Raw genomic sequence first — 27,666 nt, forward strand, 5'->3', positions numbered from 1 at the left:
ATGTGGGTGGGGCTGGGCGTAAGGAAGGCGCAAAGCGCAAAGGAAAAGGGTTGGAAAATGATGAAACGCTGGGAAGTTGCAGCGCTAATATCCATGAAGGGGTGTGTTCTGTGTTACTGAAGGCAATTGTAAGTGTTTGTTTAGAAAATACTCGCCTTTGTACCTGGGCCGTAACCCATAGCAACCAACCAATCATATCTGTTATTTATCTTTCTACCTGCAGCTGCCTGAAATAAAGCTCCTCCCTGATCAGTTGCTATGGGTTACCGACACTACTCAGCGACTATTGTTTACTCTTTTACTTTTTTATTGAAACGGGTTGTTCCCCTTTAAATGAACTGTCAGTATGATGTAGAGAGGGATATTCTGAGAAAATTTGCAATTGGTTTTCATTTTTTATTATTTGTGGTTTTTGACTTATTTAGCTTTTTATTCAGCAGCTGCAATTTCTGCAAGCTAGTTGCTAGGGTCCAAATCCCCCTAGCAACCATGCACTGATGTGAATAAGAGACTGGAATATGAATAGGAGAGGCCTTAATAGAAAGAGGAGGAATAAAAAGTAACAATAACAAAAAAAACGGTAGCCTTGTGGAGCGTTTGTCTTTTTAAGATGGGGTCAGCGACCCTCCCATTCAAAAGCTGGAAAGAGTCAGGAATATGGTTGCTAGGGTCCAAATTCCCCTAGCAACCATGCATTGATTTGAATAAGAGACTGGAATATGAATAGGAGAGGCCTGAATAGAAAGATGAGGAATAAAAAGTAGCAATAACAATACATATGTAGCCTTACAGAGCATTTGTTTTTTACATGGGGTCAGTGACCCCCCCTCCCCCATTTGAAATTAGGAAAGGCAAACCTTTGAAAAACCATAAATAATGAAGGCCAATTAAAAAGTTGCTTAGAATTAGCCGTTCTATAACATATTAAACATTAACTCCCTCCGTCCAAAAACATAGAGACGGGTTCCCAATGAAACTCAACCTTGTGTATGTGTGCTAGGAACCTTAGATGGTAAGCTCTTCTGGCGAATAAGGAAAACATTGTTAACATATATATATATATATATATTTCTATAGCCAACAGTGACAGCATCGTTGTAAAGAAAAGAGAAGTGGATATTAAGCTTCATTCCTTTTCCTGCCGCACTGATTATTGGCTCCCACAAACAAACAGCCCTTAAGTGGGTGCCCCTGTGTGTGTGTTTGGGGGTGTCTGTATATGATGCACAGAGTCTTCATGTGTAAGTAATGGGGTTCCCAACATGCTTGTTGTTCACAGGCTCCTTATAATAATAATAATAATAATAATAGCCCGTGCTGTGTGATACTCTGTACAGCTATAGGTCCCAGTGCTGATAGAGAAATGCATTGGTGCTGATCAGGTGGTGTGAGTGTGAGTGAGTGTATGTGTTAGTGTGAGTGAGTGTAAGTGAGTGTGGGGATGTTGGGGTGCATGAGGGAGCTGAGCTGTAGGGAGTGTTACTGGGAAGAAGTCAGTTGTCTGCCATTATTATCCCTCCTGCTACTGCCCCTCCTTCTCCATCTCTTCCAACTATCTCTCCTCTCTCTCTCTTTCACTCTCTCTAATGTGTCGCTCTCTTCTTGTCTTATTCCCTCCTTTCTCTGTTCTCTCCTTGTACATTTAGTACTGAGTCGGACTCCCAGTCTATTAAATCACCTCTTGTGTCTCCGACTTGCTCCACCTCCTCACTCGTCCCTCTCCTCCTCCTCCTCCTCCTCCTCCTCCTCTCTCTCTCTCTCCATCCGTGCCCCTTGCCTCCTGCCTCTCTTCTCCCCTCCCCAGTTCTGCCCTTGTCCCCCTCCTTATTTCCTCTTCTTCTCTCTCTCCTGGATCCCTGGCAGTGGTGGATGTGGATGTGATGAGTAGAGTGTGATTTGGGGAATATGTGGGGGGAGACTCACCAATGGTCCAGCAGAACAGGATGGCCAGGACCCCGTCCAGCTCCACTCAGGAGATCCAGATGGATGTGTTAGAGGGCCACAGCCTACAGGTGAGACACATACACATCATTATTATTATTATTATTATTATACTTAGAAGATCAGCTAGAGTGACATGTATCTGCATCAGTCTAATATATATATGGGGCTGTGATATATATCGATATAGAGAGAGAGAGACAGGACCAAGGACAGCGCTCATAGGATATAAAGAACAGGTACAAATGGAGGAGCGAGGGACAAAGCTGCAGCGTAACGGTGACATAGAGACAGTCACAAAGGAGAGTGAGAGTGTCGAGAGGCTCAGCTGCAGGAGAAAGAAAGACAGAGAGAGCTTGAGAGGAATAATAGGGAAATATGAGAGTATAAGGGGCAGCTATAAATACAGAAGGAAACAGATGTTGGGGAGCAGGGGGTGCAAGTTACTAATCTATAGTCTTTATGTGTCTGCTCATCCCATGTGCCCCAAGTCATGGCTACGGGGAGTATCTGCAGAATATTCTTATTGTTTCTGACTGTTACACATACATATGTATTTGGGTTTCTGGTCTGGAAAACGGGGCATTTCTAGAGGTCCAGGCAGGTCCAGAGTATAGTCCCCGGCATTTCAACTACACAGATGCCCAAACAGCCCCCCACCTTTGAGTGTCTATGTCATCTTACACCCCCCAATAAATAGTGACTGTCTATGTCATCTTACATCCCCCCAATATAAATAGTGACTGTCTATGTCATCTTACATCCCCCCAATAAATAGTGACTGTCTATATCATCTTACATCCCCCCAATAAATACTGAGTGTCTATGTCATCTTACATCCCCCCAATAAATAGTGACTGTCTATGTCATCTTACATCCCCCCAATATAAATAGTGACTGTCTATGTCATCTTACATCCCCCCAATAAATAGTGAGTGTCTATATCATCTTACATCCCCCAATAAATAGTGACTGTCTATGTCATCTTACATCCCCCCAATAAATAGTGACTGTCTATGTCATTTTACATCCCCCCAATAAATAGTGAGTGTCTATATCATCTTACATCCCCCCAATAAATAGTGAGTGTCTATATCATCTTACATCCCCCAATAAATAGTGACTGTCTATGTCATCTTACATCCCCCCAATAAATAGTGACTGTCTATGTCATTTTACATCCCCCCAATAAATAGTGACTGTCTATGTCATTTTACATCCCCCCAATAAATAGTGACTGTCTATGTCATTTTACATCCCCCAATAAATAGTGAGTGTCTATATCATCTTACATCCCCCCAATAAATAGTGACTGTCTATGTCATCTTACATCCCCCCAATAAATAGTGACTGTCTATGTCATTTTACATCCCCCCAATAAATAGTGACTGTCTATGTCATTTTACATCCCCCCAATAAATAGTGACTGTCTATGTCATTTTACATCCCCCAATAAATAGTGAGTGTCTATATCATCTTACATCCCCCCAATAAATAGTGACTGTCTATGTCATCTTACATCCCCCCAATAAATAGTGACTGTCTATGTCATCTTACATCCTCCAATAAATAGTGAGTGTCTATATCATCTTACATCCCCCCAATAAATAGTGACTGTCTATATCATCTTACATCCCCCCAATAAATAGTGACTGTCTATGTCATCTTACATCCCCCCAATAAATAGTGAGTGTCTATATCATCTTACATCCCCCCAATAAATAGTGAGTGTCTATGTCATTTTACATCCCCCCAATAAATAGTGAGTGTCTATATCATCTTACATCCCCCAATAAATAGTGACTGTCTATGTCATCTTACATCCCCCCAATAAATAGTGACTGTCTATATCATCTTACATCCCCCCAATAAATAGTGAGTGTCTATATCATCTTACATCCCCCCAATAAATAGTGAGTGTCTATATCATCTTACATCCCCCAATAAATAGTGACTGTCTATGTCATCTTACATCCCCCCAATAAATAGTGACTGTCTATGTCATCTTACATCACCCCAATAAATAGTGACTGTCTATGTCATCTTACATCCCCCCAATAAATAGTGACTGTCTATGTCATCTTACATCACCCCAATAAATAGTGACTGTCTATGTCATCTTACATCACCCCAATAAATAGTGACTGTCTATGTCATCTTACATCACCCAATAAATAGTGAGTGTCTATATCATCTTACATCCCCCAATAAATAGTGACTGTCTATATCATCTTACATCCCCCCAATAAATAGTGAGTGTCTATGTCATATTACATCCCCCCAATAAATAGTGACTGTCTTTGTCATCTTACATCCCCCCAATAAATAGTGACTGTCTAGGGTATCCGGCCTATACCTGGGCATGGGATGTCTGTCACTTTATATCAGACTTTGTTTTGCTTCTGTGCTAAAGATCTATTTATCGAGGGGCCCTGTAGCTGCACCCCTACTTGCGCAGAGGGAAACAGGGAATGATAGGGGCAGGTATAGAAGGTAATTGAAGGGGGTGCAGGGAGTTGTGACGTGGGAAATTGCTGCTGGGGGCAGAAGGGTAAAGTAAAGGGAAGCTTTATTTATAATAGAAATATATCAGTATTGATCTATTCTCCTCCGTGTCCCCCTTTACTTTTCTCTGCCCCCCAATCCCTGATTTCTGCTCCCTCTTTATAACCCCCCTCTCTTCATTTCTTATGTCCCAGGCCAAATATGCCAAGAGGAAAAGTCGGTTTAAGCGTTCGGACGGCAGCACCAGCTCCGACACCACCTCCAACAGCTTTGTGCGGCAGGTGAGAGTGATACTCGGCAGTGATGTGCTGTGCGACGGGCCTGGCGTGTGAGGAAGAAGAGCACGCAGGCCTCGTTAGGGTCCTGGTTACCGTGGCAACCAGAGCCAGGGAAGAGATGCTCCTACGTCAGGAAATGGAAATGACAAACGCTAATTAAGTGGCTGGAAGGGAGGGTGCACTGGGGGGGTGCAATGAGATAAAGGGGGGGGGAGGCGAGGAGACAAAAACCAGACAGAATGTTAGAGGCTCATTGTGTGAGTATTTCTGTGAGGTTCATGTATACGACTGATTTATGTGATGCACAGGCTCTTCCTGCCGCTGGCTGCACAGGACTCTATGTATTATAGGGCCATGATGCCACTTGCAAGCCAAGCTAATGACCCCCAAAATACACTGACATTTTCTTCTGCATTATACGTATATATACAGTATATATATCTTATCTATATATATCATTAAATTACTGGTCATTTTCCTGCCAGTGTTTATTATATATTGTATCTGTATTATATATTGTGTACAGGGTATCACTGCCACTGTCTGGTTGTGAGTTGCACCAGGCGAGACGTTGCTACTGCTGCTGTATGTGATATATCTATAGTCTAGTAGTGTGTGGATTGCAGGTGAGGCCTGAGTCACTGATGGGATTGGGCTGTACCAGGGGTGCCCAAAAGGTAGATGGGGATGTACCAATAGACCTTTAGCGGGGGATCAGTAGATCTCAAGACACTTGTTAACAAACTGCTTGTCTATATCCCCCCTCCTATTCATGCTTTTCATTCAGATATTTTTTATGTTAAGTTTACATAGAAATAGATGTTTAAATATAACAATATACATTTTCTCATAAATCCATATTTAAGTAATATTTTCCATGGAACAGAATGTTATCAATGATTTTATGGATGTAGATTATAATGGGACATCACTAAAAGTAGTATGGGCACTCCTGGGCTATACAAAGGACAGTATATATAGTACATAGGGCAGTATATATAGCACATAGGGCAGTATATATAGCACATAGGGCAGTATATATAGCACATAGGGCAGTATATATAGTACATAGGACAGTATATATAGTACATAGGGCAGTATATATAGCACATAGGGCAGTATATATAGTACATAGGACAGTATATATAGTACATAGGACAGTATATATAGTACATAGGACAGTAGTACATAGGGCAGTATATTAAGTACATAGGGCAGTATATTAAGTACATAGGGCAGTATATTAAGTACATAGGGCAGTATATATAGTACATAGGGCAGTATATATAGTACATAGGGCAGTATATATAGTACATAGGACAGTATATATAGTGCATAGGACAGTATATAGTACATAGGGCAATATATATAGTACATAGGGCAGTATATAGTACATAGGGCAGTAAAAATAATACATAGGGCAATATATATATATATATATATATATATATATATAAAATGGAGGAAACCGGCACTCACGAAAAAGTGTTCAAAATTGCCTGGGTGCAGTCCTTATACGATGAGAATGTACAGGAATTGTAGAGGCCGCACTTACAGGTCTTAGAAATGCGAAAAATAATTTTTTGTATTTGTAGAAATAGCTGACGTTTCGGCTGATACAACAAAGTGAGAAAGGCTGTTGTATCATCCGAAACGTCAGCTATTTCTACAAATAAAAATGTATTTTTTGCATTTCTAAGACCTGTGAGTGCGGCCTCTACAATTCGGTGAATTCACTATTCCCTAAATGCCCCTCACCCACACAAATGTTAGAGATGAGTTCAGTATTATTAGTTATTACAAGGTGCAAAAGTGATTACTGCTTTTCCTTGCTGGGCATGAAGACGGTTACTATTGATTGCGTTACTATTGATTGTGCTACTATTGATTGTGTTACTATACACCATGGTGCAGACGGGTGTTGGTGGGTTCACAGAAATAAACGATGTTGCTGTATCCCTCAGAGAGGAGGGGGGAGATAACAGAAAGTTTATATAGTGCAGTAATTTCAATATTGAGTAAAATACACCCACAGTGTCCTCCAACCCTTACTAAAACACTTTTTTACTGTGATGCAAAAAGAATAATAAATTAACTTATTCACCATGTGTGTTCAGTTATAGCTTTTGCACCCTTATTTTAAACAGGAAGAAAAGAGAACAGACAGTGGGTGGGTCCGTAACTAAGGGATAGTGAGCTTAGCAACACAAATCCAGATTGTTGCTTTCCGGCGGTATTATATACTCACAAGAAGTGAGTTTCAACTAATGTGAAACACAAACAGGATGGTCTCTCATCCAGGCTCCTTCTTCCTGAATCTCTTGGGTGTTGGTGGGTGTAAGGTTGCTGTGGGGTGGGGAGAGGTGACACTATTTGGGCTGTGTACATATACATTAAGGTTCAGTGGTGGGGGAGGGGGGGGTAGTGGTCTCAGCTGGTGGGTTGTATTCATATATCACTGTATAGTGTGTGTGTCACAGCTGTTGGTCTATATTGTTTTTTGAACTAATGTGTGTGTGTGTGGGAGTAGAGATGATGTACATATGTTATGCTGGGGTGGTGGGGGTATATATATATATATATATAAAATACACAAAAGCCATGAATATCTAGTAAATTATATCCTTATAAACGGTGAGTTCTGATGTCATCAGTTATAAACGGTGAGTTCTGATGTCATTTCTGTCACATGACTCACTGAAACTTGTGTATTATAATAAATAAAGTACCCCCAGTTGTAAAATATGAGGATATTAGAAGTTACCTCAGAGTTCCATGACCTGTATAAAAACACTCTGCCTTCGGCCTCGTACTTTTATATGGTCATGAAACTCCTCGGTAACTTATAATATCCTTATATTTTACAAGAGGGGCTACTTTATTCACTATATATTGTACATACGTAGTGGTGTTTGTGGATAGGTGGTTGTGGGTTGTGTCGTCACTATTAGGGGACCTGTATGTGACATTGCTTCCCCAAGTGTTTTAAGAAAATGAACTTGGAATCAAATCCTGTGGGGCCTTAACCCATGTTACCCCAGGCAGCAAATGTAGATTGTAAGCTCTGAGCTCAAGACAGAATAGCAATAGAGATACTGATATTTTCAGCTCTGATTAACATCATGTAATTATCACGGCTCCTTCCAGTAACAGTGTGATTCAGCTCCAGAGAAGGAGGCTAAAATATCTATTTGTTTAGCCAAATAATTCCCATCACTTTGTTCCCCCGTCATTTCCACCTCCTCATCTGCCGCAAACATGTCTTCCTTCCTACTGAGCCGGTGCCATAATGTCATAATGTATCATCTAGTGTCATACAGTCTAGTCATCTAGTGAGACAGTGCCATGATGTCATATAGTATCATCTAGTGTCATACATTCTAGTCATCTAGTGAGACAGTGCCATGATGTCATATAGTATCATCTAGTGTCATACAGTCTAGTCATCTAGTGATCCGGTGCCATGATGTCATATAGTATCATCTAGTGTCATACAGTTTAGTCATCTAGTGAGACAGTGCCATGATGTCATATAGTATCATCTAGTGTCATACAGTCTAGTCATCTAGTGATCCGGTGCCATGGCGTCATATAGTATCATCTAGTGTCATACAGTCTAGTCATCTAGTGATCCGGTGCCATGATGTCATATAGTATCATCTAGTGTCATACAGTCTAGTCATCTAGTGATCCGGTGCCATGGCGTCATATAGTATCATCTAGTGTCATACAGTCTAGTCATCTAGTGATCCGGTGCCATGATGTCATATAGTATCATCTAGTGTCATACAGTCTAGTCATCTAGTGATCCGGTGCCATGATGTCATAATGTATCATCTAGTGTCATACAGTCTAGTCATCTAGTGATCCGGTGCCATGATGTCATATAGTATCATCTAGTGTCATTCAGTCTAGTCATCTAGTGATCCAGCACCTCTGCATTTGCCGTGTGTTGTACCAGGTGCTGAGCTCACACTCTTCTCTGCATGGGAAATTTTTTTTGATAAAGTAAATAGATTGTTTAAGCTTCCAGGTCTGTACATGAATCCACATCCCAACAGCTGTGCCGGGGATAAAGGTCAAGATATTTCCATTTATATTACTCAATTATTACCAAAATGATATTTAGAATGGGTGCAACTGAGTGAGAAAAGATGCTGATGTGTCTGGGTTCGAATTAGTAGAATATTCTGGTTCTCTGATTTAGATTGAGAAGACATATCCATTAGGCTCTGTGTATTGGGGGGGTAGGGAGGGGTTTGGATGTTAAGTTTCACATGCAGAGAATAATAAAGTTTTAGGGAGGCTTTTGGTATGGATATTGATGTTGGTGGAGGGGTATTAGGGGTAGGTGAGTGGTATGGATATTGATGTTGGTGAAGGGGTATTAGGGGTAGGTGAGTGGTATGGATATTGATGTTGTTGGAGGAGTATTAGGGGTAGGTGAGTGGTATGGATATTGATGTTGGTTGAGGAGTATTAGGGGTAGGTGAGTGGTATGGATATTGATGTTGGCTGAGGAGTATTAGGGGTAGGTGAGTGGTATGGATATTGATGTTGGCTGAGGAGTATTAGGGGTAGGTGAGTGGTATGGATATTGATGTTGGCTGAGGAGTATTAGGGGTAGGTGAGTGGTATGGATATTGATGTTGGCTGAGGAGTATTAGGGGTAGGTGAGTGGTATGGATATTGATGTTGGTGGAGTTGTTTTAGGATCCTAATGTCTATGAGTGACAAAGTGAGAGGTTCATGAGCTGATATTGATATAAAATGAAGGGATGAGCAGTATCAAGGACTGTAGTGTTACCCTCCCCTCACTACCAATTCAGCCGTGTCCCTTTCCAGCCCCTCAGTCATGTTTGTGTCCCTTCCTATCCCTCAAACACAGCTAAATATACCCTGCCAGGTTGCAAAGGCTGCAGGATTCCTGTAACCTGAGCCTTACGCTCCACAGAGACCTCTCCGAGGAGGGGAGCAGAATGTCTGCTCCAGAGCCTCCAGCAGAGGTTGCCTCCATCCCGAGACCCCCACCCAGAGTCCAGCGACTTGTCTTGGTAAGAGCTGCCCGACCCCTTCACTCCACTGTCACCGTATTTCTGCCTTTTCCTTTATTTCCCTATGTCCCTCTCCCTTCTCTATCCATTGTCTGCTGTCAGTCTCGCAGGGAGGTCTTGCTCCTGTGATTCCTTGTGTTTCTGGTTACTTGTTGGGTTATATTTAGAGTTTCCCTTTTTATTCCAGCTCAGTGCAATTAGCAGTGCGTGTGTGGGAATGGGAGGATCGTGCAGGGGAATCACAGGCCGGATTCCCATCTATGAAAAAATAATAATAATAATAAAAAGAGAAGCGGAGGAATCCCAGCAGTTTACCAGCAGACCCCCAAACTGAACAGCCGAACTCCAGAACAGAACAGAAATCTGCCCCCTAAATCTGGCGTGCCCAGAATAACGCGTTTAGTCGTAGCAGATCTGTTACATGGGAAAACCAGATCTGTGTCAGGAGCAAAGCATTCTGCCTGTGAGCATGGGCTGGGGGGAAATATCCCTCTTATTCAAGTTTTTTTCTTGTACAGGTATGGGATCCGTTACCTGGAAACCCATTTTTCAGAATACTCTGAAGTCAGTCTCCTACAGACTCAATTTTAATCAAATAATTCAGAATTCTATAGTTCTGATATATATATAATATATATGTGCTGCTTTGCTGGGCCATTACGCACGTCAGTTTCTTCTATGAAGGTTCTGCCATTATTTGTTTGTGGGGTTTTTAGGGTGTGTAAAGTGAGGCTGTTATTTGTGATGACCGCCACTGGGTGAACACAACTGTCCTATTCACATCCGCAAAATGTGATACTTATTACTGCTGAGCAGTCACAGGGGGGGCACAAATAGGCTACTTACAGCAAGTACCAAAAGAGTAAATGGAGCTGACTTTCTTGTATTTGATTGTGTGTGATTGTGTGCTGTATAATTTTGACATCCCATTGTATGTTTTACTGTCCCAGGCAAGAAAGAAAGAAAGAAAGCAAGAAAGAAAGAAAGAAAGAAAGAAAGAAAGAAAGAAAGAAAGAAAGAAAGAAAGAAAGAAAGAAAGAGCGATAGATAAATACAGAGATACATGAAATAAAGAAAGATAGAGAGATAGATAGATAGATAGACAGACAGACAGACAGACAGACAGACAGACAGACAGATAGATAGATAGATAGATAGGGGGTGGATGGATAGCAACAGAAAGAGGGATGGATGGAGAGATGGATGTATAGATTGATAGATGATAGAAAGAAAGATAGAGCGATAGATAAATACAGAGATAGATGATAGAAAGAAAGAAAGAATGATAGATAGATAGATAGATAGATAGATAGATTATAATGATAGATAGATAGATAGATAGATAGATAGATAGATAGATAGATAGATAGATAGATAGATAGATAGATAGATAGATAGATAGAAAGAAAGATAGAGCGATAGATAAATACAGAGATAGATGATAGAAAGAAAGATGGATAGATAGATGATAGATAGATAGATAGATTATAATGATAGATAGATAGATAGATAGATAGATAGATAGATGATAGAAAGAAAGAAAGATAGATAGAGCGATAGATAAATACAGAGATAGATAGATAGATAGATGATTGATAGATAGATAGATAGATAGATAGATAGATAGATAGATAGATAGATAGAGGGATGGATGGATAGCAACATCGAGTGGGATGGATGGATGAATAAAGAGAGAGAGGGATGGATGGATAGAGAGAGAGAGGGATGGCTAGAGAAAGAGGGGGATGGATGGATAGAGAGAGAGAGGGATGGATGGATAGAAGTATGGCTGGCAACAGAGAGTGGGATGGATGGATAGAGAGAAAGAGGGATGAATGGGTAGATAGAGAGAGTAGGATGGATGGATGAATATAGAGAGCAAGAAAGGGATGAATAGATAGATGATAGAGGGATAAATAGATATAGATAGATGGATGGATAGATAGAGATAGATAGATGGATAGATAGTATGGCTATACCATATACCGTGCGCTACATGAGCGTGGGACTATGCTGTACATTTATGTTTTTAGCTGTCAGATAACATTAGTAGAGGTGGTGGGCCAGGCATTTGCATGCCATAAGCTAATCTTTGGGGTGCTATTTAAGGGTGCCTGTTCTAGCTAACAAGGGTATTTTGTCTTAATTGGGTTCTAATATAGCAGCAGTTCCTGGCATGCCTGTTATTCCCAGCAATCTCTACAGCAGGTATTTGAGTAAATGACTGTTACTGAATTAAATATAGTGATCCCCTGTCAAGCACATGTTAAAGGGAAAGTGTAGTCAGAATAAAAGTGAACTGCTTTTGCTAATATAGAACAAAACAAATCAGCTTTAAATAAACATTCTTTTTTTTCCTCCTGTCCTCTTGCTGGGAGGGCCAGTGGCACTTCTGTTTACTGAGCAGAGCGGCGGCCATTGGAAAGTGAGTGGGCGTTTCTGTTCCTGCCAAACTCGTTGACCCGGGAAAACGCCTACTCACTTCCCATTGGCTGCAGGTCCACCCAGCTAGGAGATCAGAGCTCCCTCTTGTTTCATCATCGCATGACTCTAAGTAGAAGTTTTAATTTTTAAAAAGGGACCCAGTCTTTTAATCTGGGATTCCCTTTAAAGCTATTGCTCAATGGGATTCTTGCATTCTTATCTGCTTTAGCCTGTATATGCGTGCAATTGCATCTTGGGTTTGTTTTATACATTTGTGCTGAAGTTGTTGAAAAAAAGGTTCTTTTAGGGGAAGGAGGAAATACTTAAAAGGTGGAGGGTCCCAACTTTACTGCCAGGTAGGTCGAGAACTGGGAAGACTGGTCATTATATACACTTGAAGGCAAAGCTTGAAGGTAAATGAGTGTGAGATGTGGGGCAAACACTGACTTGCTGTGCTAGATATTCTTGTAAAAATGTCTAAAAATGTCTAAAAATGAATGGCTAAAACCAATATTTTTCTACACCTGTATCCTTTATGAGCCAAGTTGGGCTTGGACATCTACTGTCATACAGTATCTTTAAATCTACCTATAAATAGGAGTTTACCTTTTATATGGGGCATATAAAGAATGTCATGGATCAAGCACAGACTGCAATAGTGAGGGCTCCTTCTAAGAGGGGCATGTAGATGTCCCCCAACAGCCCTATCTGCCCCTAACTTGTCCGTGATTTGCACACGCATTGCTTAGTGCAGAGATTAGCAACTCCTAGGAGTGCAAGCTCTTTTTACCCTTTACGCTCTTGTGGTACATAAATGGCCCCTTGTGTCTTCTCCTTTAGTCTATATGAGTTAATTCCCATATTCCAACAGCTAGAAGTTGTGGCATGATATGTTGTATGTTGCCACCAGGGCCGGAGCTAGGGTAGGCAGAATAGGCACATGCCTAGGGCACAATAGTGAGGGGGTACAACGATGAAGAGCACTGGGGTGCAACTAGCCCTTGCTCATCATCTCATCATTAATAGATACACAGGAGATAGAGATGCCATCTGTCTGGTCTGGTCAGGAAGAAGATGCTTAAAGCCAAGGTTAGTAACAGGGAGGGACGAAAGCTAAAATAATAGGAAAAGAACGACTGGCCACACATTGAGGCTAATTGCACCATCAGTGAAGCTACAGTGTTGCCAAATATCTCTACAAAATGAAAGAATATTTGACATCGGTAATCTTTCATTGCTTTCTTCCCGCGAGGAGCAACAAAAATGTTATAGTTCCCGAAACCCAACATTGTTCCGTTTGCCATTCCTTTAAATAGAAGGTGTGAAGACAGCCGTTACTGGGTGCTTGGAACATTCGTTCTCTGCATACTTGCAGTTATTCGTGAGCGAGAGGTGTTATGTAACTTGCCGTATATTTCTTAGTATTAGACTTGGGTCGGTTACAAACTGTATTGATACAAAAGACAGACATGGCCATAAACCAGTAGCATAACAGCCGGCCCAAACGGGGTCCTAGTAGAGTTTCTACCCAGTAGAGTTTCTTGTTTCTATCTATCGGTGAAATGGATGAGGTTTTCTTTAGAAATTCAATGTAATGTTGTGTGAAAGGTTGGAGTAGAAGTGTGTAGAGCTGGGTCAGATAGTGTCATGGAGATAATTACTACGGGAATGATCTAATTGGCCATTGGAAAAGGGGAGAGGAATATAAATGAAATAGAAATGCAACCTTCTGAACCAACATGCTTGGCACGAGCCGTGTTCTTTCTCTTCTACTGACCCCGGGCTCCTGGCAGGACAAGTGAGTGCTCAGTGGGTTTCCATTATATCCACGGCTATTGATTTTATTTACCGTAGTCCCATCTACTATAAGATTTAGGAGAACTCGTTGCAGCAGAGTTGGCTGGGTGGTAAATAATTGATACTATATTAAATCAAGTAGACGTGGTTTTCTTTGATGAGGCATCAGGGTTGAGAAGTTTTAGACTAGAGAACCTGACGCCTAAAACTATCTCTCACAACTATTAGATGAAAACCGTACATGGCATTGAGGTTATATGGTGAAAATTAAGAAAGGACTGATGGGAAGTGTTCTAGACTGGGGCCCATTGGGGGATCAGCATTGTGCAAGCAACTGCCGGCACCAGAACTGTTGAAAACCCATAGCAGAGGTCCTCTACCTATTGCAGGATCACCCTGTAAGTGCCAGCCAGTCTGTAGGGGAGAGAGATTAGTATATGACTGTTATATGTAGGGTTAGGTCATGCCGCTGAAAGGAGATTGCTATCACTTACAGCTGACTAATGCAGCCTGCCTGCTGTTGGAACTGTATTTGCTGCAATGGTCAGCACTGGAACTTTGATTCCTCCTTGTAACCTCTGTGTAATGCATTTAGCCTCTGTGTAATTAATTTAGCCTCTGTGCAATTCATGTAGCCTCCAAAAACATACAGAAAGTTGGTTGACCTTAGAATGGCCAATTCTTAGCCACTTTTCAATTGTCCTTCATTTTTTCTTTTTTTATAGTTTTTGAATGATTTCCCTTCTTCTTCTGACTCTTTCCAGCTTTTAAATGGGGGTCACTGACTCTATCTAAAAAACAAATGTTCTGTCAGGGAACAAATGTATTGTTATTGACACTTTTTATGACTCCTCTTTCTATTCAGGCCTCTCCTATTCATTTTCCAGTCTCTTATTCAAATTAATTCATGGTTGCTGAGGGAATGTGGACCCTACAGGTGTAGGTGGCCAAATCTGTGGTGACTTTGGCAGATGAGTGGATCTTAATGTTTATGGCCAGCTTTAAAATATAATCCCGCTATCTGTAATTTAATAGAGAGACTCTGTTAGATTGGGTTGAGGTGCCTCACAGTAAATATATACAATTGATCGAGACAGCAGATATATTTATAGCTGTCGGAGTCAGAAATGTTTGTTTTGGTCTGTGACGGTAGAGGAAGTGGAAATATGTGCAGCTGCTCAAAGCCGAGGCCTAGTGTTGGCCAAGACCTGAGATGGCTGGTTGAAGTGGAGAAACCTAGAAGGAGCAAGTGGTTTGGACCTCATGTTTGTAGCAGTGAGTAATGGGACTGAAGTGCCTGGACAAATATGGAGAAAGGCGGCGAGTGTGGTGATGGTGGTGTAGGAAGTGGTGAGGATGGTGAAGGTGGGAGTGATCAAGCATGGAAAGGTTGGTTTGTTGTTGGCGACAGACACATGTCCTCATCAATCAGACCGTCACCATTATTCTCTATGCAGCGCTCTGAGGCTGTATCTGTCACCTGTTCTCAGCCCTGAGTCCAACTGTCACATAACTGTGACCTCAGAGTGGGCTTGGTCTCTGGGAAGACTGGGGTGGGGGGGAGGAATCTGACAGTTGGAATTTGATGCTAGCTAAGCTAAGAGTGGAAGTGGGATAGCAAGATTGTGTGAGAGTGCAGTCGTTTTATCATTGTTTGTCTGGGTGTGTATGTGACACATTGTGTGAATACTTGTGAGCACCATTGAACAGTGGTCAGGTGTTGACAAACATTACCTTGTGGCTGCATGGATTAACATGTGTGTATAATTGGTAATAATGAACAACCCTGACACTTTTTGTAGATATGAGAGAATATAGAGATATAAATATATCAGTGTGAGTGTTGAGCAGGCGGCATTTGCAGACTGGGAGAGGGCAGCTCATAGGGAGGAAGGAAACAGCTGCAGTTTGGAGAAAGCTAAAGCTGAGTTTAGAGGAACAGAAATGTACTTATATGGCCTGGAATATGAGGTGAGTGGCACTTTCCTGCCATATGAAGAGCATTTGTAGCAACCACTACTTTTCTGTTTTCACCCCTATTTCCCTGCATCAGTCCCCAATTTTATTTATTATAAGTTTTGTCTTCCTGTCCCTCTTCTGACCCATTCCAAGAATGGGATCCTCCGCTCCCAGAACAGCTGCTGCATGTGTTTGATTCTGAGCAAGGCATGGTTCTCAGTAGCCTCCTATGTCTCACCCCCAGGGTTCTGCAGAGTCATACACCAGTCGGCCATCAGACTCGGACGTGTCTCTTGAGGAGGATCGGGAAGCCTTGAGGAAGGATGCAGAGAGACATGCTTTGGCACAGCTGGAAAAAGCAAAGGTATTCTGGGGTTGGACCATGGGGCAAAATGGAATAGGTGCATTTATTTTGTAAAACTTCAGGTCCGAAGTTGCCCCTACTGCCTGTCATTGACTTCTCAACCCAGTGCAAATGCTTTACACCATTATTGCTCTAGTAGTATGAGAAGGTGAGAAAAGGGGATAGTCAACTAAAGCAAAGTGAACAAAAGTTTTTTGGAGAGGGCTGGGCATGAATGGGATCATGGAGAAGATCTTGGGCTCACCACCAGCCCACAGTCATATAAAAAGGTAAAGCCCAAACCCACTTAACCCCTGCGTAAACATGCCCAATACTCCAACAGTCCCAAAATGATCGGGCAGGTCCTATCTAGAAGTCCACTTGATGTTGAGTCAACTTTGGAGCTAAAGGACAATCCTAGCTAGCAGAACACAGGTTGGTCATCCTATGACAAAATATTATATGTTCCCCTAAACTATAGTATATGCATGTTTTATTCCCAAATAGACAAAACCGGTGGCCTTTGCAGTTCGGACAAATGTGGGATACAGCCCTTCCCCCGGGGATGATGCGCCTGTGCAGGGAATGTCCATCCACTTTGATCCCAAAGACTTCCTTCACATCAAAGAGGTGAGCAGCAATATGGGGAACACAGTATGAAATAACTGGGGACCCATGATTACATACAGCTTTCCAAGCCACCATTGGCATCTTTGTCATCTGCCTTTGATCTTATTTTTTCATTAATAATTTCTCCTTGTCCTGTTCTTTGCTGCCTTTTTTTTTAATTCCATGTTTTGTCTTGGTCTCCTTTCTATTACACACACTCATCCTCAGAAATATAACAATGACTGGTGGATTGGGCGTGCTGTTCGAGAAGGCTGTGAGGTTGGATTTATCCCTAGTCCTGTGAAGTTAGAGCACATGAGACTTCTTCAGGAACAGAAGATGCGACAGAGCCGACTAAGCTCAAGGTAGCCCTCTCTCTCCTGTATCTGTAAGCTAGAGACAATCAGAGGGCCCTACAATATGTGAAAGTCTTGACTCCCTTCCTGTAATGCCATTTTTTGTCTTTTACAGTAAATCCATCGGTAATTCCAACAGTTTAGGTGATGTGGTTAGTGGGACCCGCAGACCTACACCTCCAGCTACAGGTGAAAACCTCTCTCCTCCAATCTGTCACTCATTTATTCAACATCTATCAAGTGTAGGTTGTTCCTCCCCTGTGTAGTATCACATATAATGGTTGGGTGAGGTGGGTTGGGCAGGATCAGCTTGGTCCTTGCATTTGAGACAGAGGAGGCATCATGTCTGCAAGGGAACAAGGAAGTGATAGAGAGGATGATGGAGGAGATGGAGCAGAAGATACAAATTCATGACAGGCTGTTCAGTAAAGACCTTTATCCCATCAGTCCTCTATAGCAGAAGGGTTGGCCCCTGTCAATTCATTTGCTGCCTGGTTACCTCTCTGTCCATCCACTGCTCTTTCTTTCTCTTTTTATATTTTCTGTATGTATTTCCTCCAGTGCTTGGCCCTCCAGCTCCTCCCTTCTTCCCACTTGTTCAGTATTTCCTATGTTATTAAACATGGTCATATTTTATATTACCCTCTCATCTTTCTTTCCCTTTAAACTCACCCCAACATCTTTTCCCTAATATCTTATTTCCTTGTACGCATTGTTTTTTTTTTTTTGTCATCGGACATTCCCTTCCTATTCAGGTCCTCTGGACTCCCCGTTAGTTTATGATATAGATCACGTTGATTTAGAGTATGAGGACACAGAAGCTCAAGGGGCTCAGCGCTCCCCCCTCAACAGCACGGGGAGCGTAACCACCCCTCCATCCACTACCAAACGGGCCCCTTTCTTTAAGAAGGTAACCCCTAGTGTGCCACTAACTCTGCTTCCTCTGTAAGCTTTGCTACTTGACCTAAAAGCTTACACTCTGTGCTGTGGAGATGCACGGAAATAATAACTGGAAATGTGCATTTTAGCGAGGAGATGCTTTGTATTCCTACACATGCATGTACAAGTGTATAAAATATACAGCTGTGTGCCAGTTGTGAATATATGAACATGAGAGGGAATGAGTGTAGCGTGTCTGAACAGTAACATACTTGTTAAAGAACATGGGCTTTGCATGTGGTTGAAGATCACTATGTATGTAGATAGATGAACACGCATGTTTCTGTACAGACGCGTGCTCTTGTTTCTACATGTCTCAGAGAGTATAAAAAATAACACGCATGGTTTTCTTTTTACCTCTTCTCTTTGCTTCCTTATCCCTCCCAACCTCCCTTGTTCCACCCATCTGCCCCTGACCTATTCTGTTACTTGTTTATTCCCACTCACACCTTCCCCATCTTCACTCATCTCTTCTTCACTTCTTACTTTGCCTCATACCCTTTCCACTATTTCTCTTCTCCTTCTCACTTACACCTCCTGCAAATTCCCCATTCCCCTCATCTCCATGTCCTTCTATCCACCCACATCCTCATCTCTCTACCATTTCTCCTTCTCTACACCTGTCCCATTCCCCCCTCTCCCATTCCTTCTCAAACTGGCATAGCTAAGCAGAGGCAGAAGTCAGTAAGTAATTACGTGTTTGTCTCTTCTCTCTGTGTCATTTCTTCTGTCTCGTTATCTGTCCAGGGATGGTTTGATGGTGGGGCAGAAAGTCCTACCAACAGCAGAGAGGCCCCTTGTCAATAACATATCGTTACACTAATAATAATAATTGTATATCCTTAGCATTCACATCTGGGGGTCTCACCCTGTAAAACCTCAGTTTTCAGCATTTCCAGAATTTTCCAGGGGTCTCGCTGTAAACTTGCCCCCTTTTATCTCTCTCTGTGCCTCTCAGTCTCAATGTATGGCATTGTTTTGGGTCCTGTGCCAGTGAATAATGCATGCCATGCTGTCTCTGAACTTCTGCTTTGGGTGCAGTGAGGTGTTGTAGTGTTGGCTGTTATATGATATAACAATCATAATCATAATAATATATGTACGGAGCGATATGCGTAGGAGGTTCCTTTCAAACACTGGAACATTCCATGTAAGTAAACATAGGTGAGATAATTCATCCTTTCTTTTACAGACGGAGCACATCCCCCCCTATGATGTTGTTCCATCCATGAGGCCGATCATTCTAGTGGGACCATCATTAAAGGGATACGAGGTGATCATGTGCCCCAATCCTATCTGCTACCTCTCTGGTACCTACTGTGTATCCATTATGGAGCCATGATGGAAAGCTTTGGGCTTGAATATTATTCTTGCCCATATTAGTAGAGATACTGCTATAGACACAGGGTTTCATGTATTTCCAAGGGACGATTGGAACAGACTTCTCCATGTTAGGTTTGAAAGTTTCCTTTGGTTTGGCCAAAGCAAATATTATAATAATGATGGATAATAATAATAATAATGGATGTTTTTTCCCAACGCATGGCCAGTTTCCTAAATTTGTGTTTATTGAACAATGGAAAATATGATAATATCTTAGTGTGTATGAACACCTTCAACACTTCTCTTTGCCCCATTTCCATCTCTTTAAGCATCACTGTTTGTCAGACCCGTCCTTCTTTCTTTCTAAAGCCTCTGTTCTTCTCCTGCAGGTCACAGATATGATGCAGAAAGCTTTGTTTGATTTCTTGAAGCACCGATTTGACGGGAGGTATAAATCTTGTAATTATACTTGCATAGGAGTGCGATTGTGAATTTATATGGAATCCAACCTTTGAGGTTCACCACAATTATTCCTTGGGTGCCTCCTATGTATATACATATCAGTAGAAGAGGTGCAGTGGCCTTCAAAATATACACCTCAGATACTATGGTTTCTGCAATTCAACTACATAAGGCAAAAGTAAAAAAGTAGATTATAGGGCAGTTATAAAGATGATGATGATGATGATGATGATTTGTGTTTAATGCAGGATTTCCATTACTCGGGTTACTGCTGACATTTCTTTGGCCAAACGCTCAGTCCTGAACAACCCAAGCAAACACAATATAATGGAGAGGTCCAACACACGCTCCAGTCTTGGTAAGACCCTGGGACTGTTAGGTCTAGACAATGAATGAGAACCTCAGTGGTGGGGGATACAGCCTTTGTATAATGAACAGCAGGGAGGTGAAGTCCAGCCTGGATTTAATCACAATGGGAAATTCAGGTGGTGGGATCTAGCCTGGATATAGTCACTGGGGGTCCAAGCCTGGGTATAATTGAGAAAGAAGGATCCAGACTGAATTGGTAAAATTACAGCAGCCAACTGAAAAGCCAATTGAGCTTTGGGATCTGGACTAGGTATAAAAGCGGGCAATTGAGACAATGAGAACCAGTCAGGGTAAAGTTATTATTTGTTGACTTAGATGTTTAACCCAACCAATAGGGTTGCTGCTTGCTTGGATAGCGAAGTTTAGTCCATTTACTCCATTCACTTGTTCCTTCTCTCTTCCTTGGGACACAGCTGAGGTACAGAGTGAGATTGAGCGCATCTTTGAGCTGGCTCGAACCCTGCAGCTGGTCGCCTTGGACGCGGACACCATCAACCACCCGGCTCAACTTGCTAAGACCTCCTTGGCACCAATTATTGTCTACATTAAGATTGCTTCTCCAAAGGTGCGTGGATTAAGGGGAGCCAGGGGGTTGCAGAGAAGTAATATGGCCTGACTTTTTGCACCAACAGTGCATATAGGGCAACCTGATGGTCTTCTACACAGCCAATCATTGTGTATATTTGTAACTTCTAATTGTTTGTTGTTCCTTCTGTTCTCCTCTTCTTAATCAACTATATTTTTAAAAATGTCCCTCCATTTTCCTTTTCATCTCTACCTCTTCCAACTTTCTTCTTTAACTTTATTTACCCTGCTGTATTTCTTTCTGATACAATTCTCCATTGCTTCACCCTTTTCACTGTCCCTATTTCCTGTGACGTTACAGGTTTTACACCGGCTGATAAAATCCAGAGGAAAGTCCCAGGCAAAGCATTTGAATGTACAGATGGTGGCAGCTGATAAACTGGCACAGTGCCCTCCGGTGAGTCACTGGAATGCTGAAAGGCATATTCATCTGGCAAACTCTCACTTTCACTGGGAAAGAATCTCATGCAAAGTGAAAGAATCTTTAAACAACCTTAAATAACCTTTATAAGGTTGAGGTCTCAGCAACGTTCCTTCTAATTGTACAAGGGGATCTCAGGCTGGTGGCTGTATCTAAGCAAGTACTGAGCCTTGTATTGAGTGTTGATCTCTACCCTATCTCTGCAGGAAATGTTTGACATCATTCTGGATGAGAACCAACTAGAGGACGCATGTGAACACCTGGCAGAGTACCTGGAAGCCTACTGGAAGGCCACTCATCCACCCAGCATCAACCCACCCAATCCACTTCTTAACCGTACCCTTGCCACTGCAGCCCTGGCCTCCAGCCCCGCTCCTGTCTCCAACCTCCAGGTGCAAGTGCTCACCTCGCTCAAGCAAAACCTGGGCTTTTGGGGGGGGCATGGGGAACCAGGAGCTGGTCCTCGGGTGGAGGAGCACTCATTGTAACCTGGGTCCATAGTAATCTGCAGAGAATTAGAGTGGAGATATCTCAATTGAGAGCACCCTGAAAGTCACTCCAGTATCAGCTTATAACCTTCAATAGATTATCAAATGAAATATTGTAATAAATAAATAAGGAAGGATGTTAATGGAGTGACAGTCAGCAGAAGTTTAAAGAATGCTGCAGAGTGATGTGACATTCTTCCTCATGGTGGCATGTCTACATCTTTCTATAAATGCTGCTACATCTAAGAGGTTCTGTCTTGGTTATATCCTTAGATCTTTCAAACAGAGCTGCCACCAGAACCCCACCTTTTTAGTGGGGCCCTATGCAAAGGTAACATTTGGGACCACCTCTGCCATATAAAAGGGCCTACGTTTTACCTTCCTTTAAATGCTCAAGACCCCCCCCCCACCATATATATATATTTAGTTTACCCAAGACATACCAAGCCCCTCTGCATCTCACTGAGAACCATACTACCATCTCTCCGCCATTCTGTTCTTCATCTCTTCTGTCCCATACTCTCACATTCACCCAATAGGCCTCTTCATTGTTGACAGATTGGTCAGGAGACTCTCAACAACCTACTTATCAAACCAATCTCTTCCTTTAGGTTGGTCTGTACCCCAGAAATATAGTTATATTCCATCATTTTCTATATGATAGAGGGCAACCCACAATATCTGGTATTTTTGTTCCTTGTTCAACGCTGGAAATGTATCTCTAGATGCTCAAAGTCAGTCTACTGCTAATGAATTTGCTGCCGTGGTTGTAATGGAAGGCAATTGCATTTTTAAAATGGAATAACTTTTAAATAATAATACATTTCCCAGAAACAGTAGTACCCCTATTTTAATATGTAGAATGAGTGGAGTGAGTAAGCCCAAGGCAGTGATCATGTGATACCTTTTCGTGTTGTACACGCTGACCCAGACATGGTGGGGTTGCTGAATAAGATCAGCAGGCTTATATTTATATTTATTTATAAAGTGTTTCATCATGGAAAAAAGAATCAGTGTCTTTTCTTCTGTTTTCACGTGTTGTGGGTACAAACATATAGGTCCACTTTCCATCACACTCTTCTCATGCTCCATTCAACCTCTATCTAACTAACAGTTACAAAAGTTCCAGTCTATCTGCTGACCCATTAACATTCTTGTATTCTCTTAGTTATTGTTTAGCATATCATCATTCCATATCTTGTTATTCCATGTACTGTATCTACCAAAACTTATTTTGTTTCACCCCATAACCTCAACTAACACCATTACAATGTTTTCTATTCCATGAAATCCCCATAAATCCCTCTAGTGTTCCATGCAATCTTCATAACTCCTCCTATTGTTTCCATGAAGCCCTATAACTTCTTCCCTTTCACAAGATCCCCATCAATTCTCCTAGTCTTCCATGCGATCTCCATAACTCATTTTACTGTTCCATGAAGCCCTATAACTTCTTCTGATCCATGAATTCTCCATAATTTCTCCTAGTGTGCCATGCAATCTCCATAGCTCCTTCAACTGTTCCATGAAGTCTTATAACTTCTTCTTCCATTCCATGAGGTCACCATAACTTCTCCTAGAAGTCCCATGCAATCTCCATAACATCTTTTATTGTTCCATGAAGCCTCATAACATCTTCTATTCCATTGCTTTATGCAGCCCCATAACATTTTATATTATCTCATAAAATCCCGATAAATTCTCCTAGTATCTCATGCAATCTCCATAACTTCTTCTATTGTTCCATGAAGCCCCATAACATCATCTAATGTTCCATGAAATCCCCATAACTGCTGCTAGTGCTCCATACAATCTCCATAATGTCCCTTTAACTAATCCCCCTAACTCCTCTTCTTCTTCCACATAACCCCATATTATCTCCTCTTGTTACACATAATGCCATGTTTTTTTCTGCTGTTCCTCATAACACCCATAATTACTGCTGTTGTTCCAAACAACCCATACTTCTTCCTGTGGCTGCACATTCCTTCCACAAATCATGAGCAATCATATTTCTTATTTCTGTAACAAAACAGGCCCAATTTGCGAAATATTTCCGCCACGATGTAGCATTTTTCCCAGAATTCCAATGTAACTGCTTTTTAGTTTTTGGGGCGCAAGTGCTGCAATATACCTTTTATTGATTAAGTGTATAATAGTTCTACTAAGTAATACCATGCAAGTATTCACTTAATGCATTTAATCCTAACCAGATATCTGCTTGAAATGTTCTAACCTGTTTTTGTGTGTGCATGCTTGTAACCCTTCTGCTCCTGTTTCTGCACGCTTTGTCTGTCTTACTAACCAGGGGTCCTACTTGGTACACGGGGAGCTGAGGCCGGATGAAGCTGACCAGATGGGCATGTACGAGGGGCAACTACGGAGAGGTCAGATGGGCTCTCGCATCCTTTCCCGGCATGACACACTGGAGTCGGAAACACAGGGCAGTCGGGACTCTGCCTACACAGAGCCAGGCGATTCCTGTATGGACATAGAGACTGACCCTTACGAGGACCCAGAGCCCAAGAGCCAAGGAGGAGAAGCCAGGAGGCTTCAGCGTCAGGGTTCTTGGGAGGAGCTGGGTCCAGATCAAGAGAACCTACTGCAGAGGAGAAGGAGGGAATCTCCAAGGTCGCAGGGGAAAGGCAGGGAGCAGTACTGGCATGAGGGTGATGGCAGGAACAGGGGTCAGCTGGACAGCTGGGGGAGAGATGTTTGTATCCGTTAGGCCTGGGCATGAAGTCAACATATAACTCACACACACACTTCCCTTAACATTCAACTAGCCTCCTCAACCTACTGTACACGTCTATTTCCCTCATCATTCCGGCCATCTTGCATTACATGTACCCAAGAAGTTCCTCATTACACCTCAGGGCTCTTCCGTGTAGCCATTTCACTTTCACCTGGTTCTCTTGAACCCTCACTGCCCTGCGATCTACTGACATTCCTACTGCTCCTCTGGAGACTGATCCTGTCTGCTGCACTGCTCAATGTCAGCCTGTGACTCTGTCTCTCGTTGCACTATCAATGCTACTCACTTTGCACCAACACTGCCCTCTTACAAAGTAACTGCACTGACTGCCCTTGGACACGACTCTGCACTGACTTCTCTTCATTCTCTTCCCTTTGTCCATTTGCCACTTCTCTTTGGTCCACTAATGGTGCCGTGGAATCCAGTTCCTGTCCCATGTCTACAGGCCTACTGATTGTACGGACATTACTTTCTCATCCCCCCATCCTTATCCTCAGCCCACTCTTGTACAACACACACTGCCCGGCATTTGCACAACACTGTCCTCTTGAGAACCCAGTGTCTTGTAGACCCCTCTTTGCACTACCCTCTCAGCTCCCTAATTTAGAGAAGAGGAACCAGCCCTGAGCCCTTCTCAGCCACCTTGCAAGTTCCTCCTGCACCCCTTATACAAACGTGAACCTGGTCTCCTGCAGCCTGACCTCTTGGGGGTTATGAGATCCCACCACTCCACTCAACAACGTGCCATAAACCCAACTGCTGGAGAGAAGAATGCATCCTGTGAATGTATTACCCACTTTGTGCCAGAAGGGACAGCCTCTCTTAGAGCTGACGGGTAACCCACATATCTGGAGACGTTGCTCCCCACTATCAGCAGTTGCCAGATGCCTGATGTATACACGTGCCTGCATATGTCCATATTTGTTTTGCCTGCGGTTCCTTTCGACTTTCATCATAACGATACCTGCTTGGTTTGTGTTCCCCCGATTTGTACCGACCAAAAGGGTTTGGCACTGAGTATTCCCAGCACAAGCGTTTTCCAAAAGGACCAGGATTGTCGTTTTTCATTGTGAGTTAACGTTTTCCTTTTGGACTTGTTTGTGGTAGAACCTTCAGAGGCCTCCGCTCATATTGGTGCCGGCTCAGAACTTACTGCCAGTAAGATATATACATATATATAGGTGCCCAAAATGTGTGTATTCCTTCCTTCCTCGGATATCTCTTGATCTACAGTACTTTATGTGAATATAGATATTTATAAACACAAATCCAATGTATCCATTGTATAAACACGCCTCTTCAAAGATTTATACATGAAATTACACATATTTATACAGCCATAATTAAAACCTACTCACATACTTATATATGTGTGTGTATATATACAAGACTACTTATTTCTTCTAGTTGTCAAGATATTAGCACTTTTTAAACCGCTAATATTATGAATTTTAAACAACGGCGCCACCTCCTGGAGGACTGTATTTTGGAGGACTGTACTGTCATTTAGTGAGAAAATCAACGTCTTGTTATGCTGCTCTTAGAAAATGAAGTTCTAAGTTCTAAGCCGAGCAACATCACAATATGTTATTTTATTCTTATATTAACACATATTGATAAAGCACCAACATATTACACTGATTAACATACAGACAACAGTAAAAAAAAAAAACAAGAACTTAAAGAGGACCCTGTCTTTGTCACAAATGAATTTTCAGCCGACAGTTGCTACAGTCAGCCGAAATGAACAGCAGGCGGCGCTATTGTCCCAAATTCATGAAATTATCTAATATCTTTAAAACTATAAAAAAAAAATTTAAAAAATGATAGTTTAGCCGGTAAGACAGTTGTTCTGGTTCTGCAGAGTCGCTGGTGTACAACTGGGTCCTGTTTAACAGAGAAAAAGTAAACAGTTTCCTCTCCTTTTTTACTCTGTGCCCTGGTGGTTCCGACTCATGAAACAATGTAGCAGAAGCCAGCGGATTAACAGTCCTGGGAAGAAGCAAGGCTGACATTCTACAATGTTTCAAAAAACAGAACCAGCAGTGTTGGGCAGTGGCGTAACTAGTTGTTACTGGGCCCCATAGCAAATTCAATTTAGGGCCCCAAAATATTTATAAGTTGGCCTATTTTACCAAGATATATTAAAATTGCTAATTAATTAGGGTCTCACTGGGCCCCCTACACTCCTGGGCCCCCCTGCAACCACAGGGTCTGCTTCCTCTATAGTTACGCCCCTGGTGTTGGGCGGAGTTCCCCTTTAAAAGTTGAGTGCCATAGGCTGACCATAATAAATGCACATCTTTATACAGAGGAGATATAGCTGAGTATTTTGTTTGACACGAGAGGGCGCTCAACCTCCGATCATTGTATTCTCAGCACATTGTATCACTAAGATGTTTATTGAGGCTTCAGAGCTCCCCTAGTGGCCAATACATTTGTATTCCAGTAACTGCTGATCAGTTAATGAGTATGGCAGCTCCCATTCTCATGCACAGGGCAACGACACACTAGAATTTAAAATGCTGAGAGAGGACCCAGCAAATGAGGGGTCCAATCAACTTGCAGAACTCCCTGTTGTTAGTGGAACGACCCTCCTGAATGTGTTTTGAGCCCCCTACTTGTAGCAGCAGATCAAACAAAGCCTTAGATGTGAGTGTAAGTGATAGGAAATGTCATATCCTCCAGGACAAGGATACTTTAATATTGGTATTTAATGATGGATTTCGCTAGGCCGCCCCAATAAAGTAAAGAACCCTCCAGTGCCAAATCCCTCCCAGTACAGCAGTGGTTATTGTTATTACCCCGATGTACAAACCAAGCTGCCTCATGCATGACATATTAGCGCCACGTTATTACGCGTTGTCGCCGGGGGCGGGTCCGTCCTTGAACCCCTTTATCGCCGAACATAGACGCACTGACCGCGTTAAAGGGTTTAATAGGCCGGCTCCGCCCTCCAAGGGCCACGGATTTCTTGCGTGCGTTTCTCGGCCTCCACTTTGGAAATTGCTTTTCTCTTTTAATTGTTATTCATGAGAATAAAAGACATTTTCAGATA

The 27,666-nt window shown here is 42.3% G+C and overlaps 1 protein-coding gene across 5 annotated transcripts; it reads left to right on the forward strand.

Annotated features, from left to right (window-relative positions):
• cacnb1.L (calcium channel, voltage-dependent, beta 1 subunit L homeolog) lies at positions 1 to 27,666 on the forward strand. 5 transcript variants are annotated; one of them, XM_041577253.1, is made up of 16 exons: positions 1 to 128; positions 1,078 to 1,241; positions 1,864 to 2,012; positions 4,641 to 4,727; positions 16,203 to 16,322; positions 16,809 to 16,931; positions 17,139 to 17,275; positions 17,382 to 17,455; positions 18,022 to 18,176; positions 19,398 to 19,478; positions 19,918 to 19,976; positions 20,239 to 20,348; positions 20,773 to 20,924; positions 21,246 to 21,341; positions 21,572 to 21,757; positions 24,162 to 27,666. In XM_041577253.1, the coding sequence occupies exons 3-16, from the start codon at positions 1,926 to 1,928 to the stop codon at positions 24,579 to 24,581; spliced, it is 1,887 nt and encodes a 628-aa protein (XP_041433187.1). In that variant the 5' UTR covers positions 1 to 128; positions 1,078 to 1,241; positions 1,864 to 1,925; the 3' UTR covers positions 24,582 to 27,666. The 5 variants fall into 5 exon arrangements, with proteins under 5 accessions (XP_041433187.1, XP_041433188.1, XP_041433185.1 ...); XM_041577254.1 differs by lacking the exon at positions 1 to 128 and having other exon boundaries at positions 771 to 1,241; XM_041577251.1 differs by lacking the exons at positions 1 to 128; positions 1,078 to 1,241 and having other exon boundaries at positions 1,283 to 2,012.

The sequence above is a fragment of the Xenopus laevis genome, chromosome 9_10L (genome assembly GCF_017654675.1).
Source record: "Xenopus laevis strain J_2021 chromosome 9_10L, Xenopus_laevis_v10.1, whole genome shotgun sequence".
In the NCBI taxonomy this organism is placed as follows: Eukaryota; Metazoa; Chordata; class Amphibia; order Anura; family Pipidae; genus Xenopus; species Xenopus laevis.

Bases quoted from the DNA above. Each gene is read 5' to 3' on its own strand.
- cacnb1.L (XM_041577253.1), top strand. From the start codon at position 1,926: ATGGTCCAGCAGAACAGGATGGCCAGGACCCCGTCCAGCTCCACTCAG. The intron at 19,977-20,238 runs GTATAAATCTTG...TGTTTAATGCAG, and splicing joins AAGCACCGATTTGACGGGAG to GATTTCCATTACTCGGGTTA. The intron at 21,342-21,571 runs GTGAGTCACTGG...CTATCTCTGCAG, and splicing joins AACTGGCACAGTGCCCTCCG to GAAATGTTTGACATCATTCT.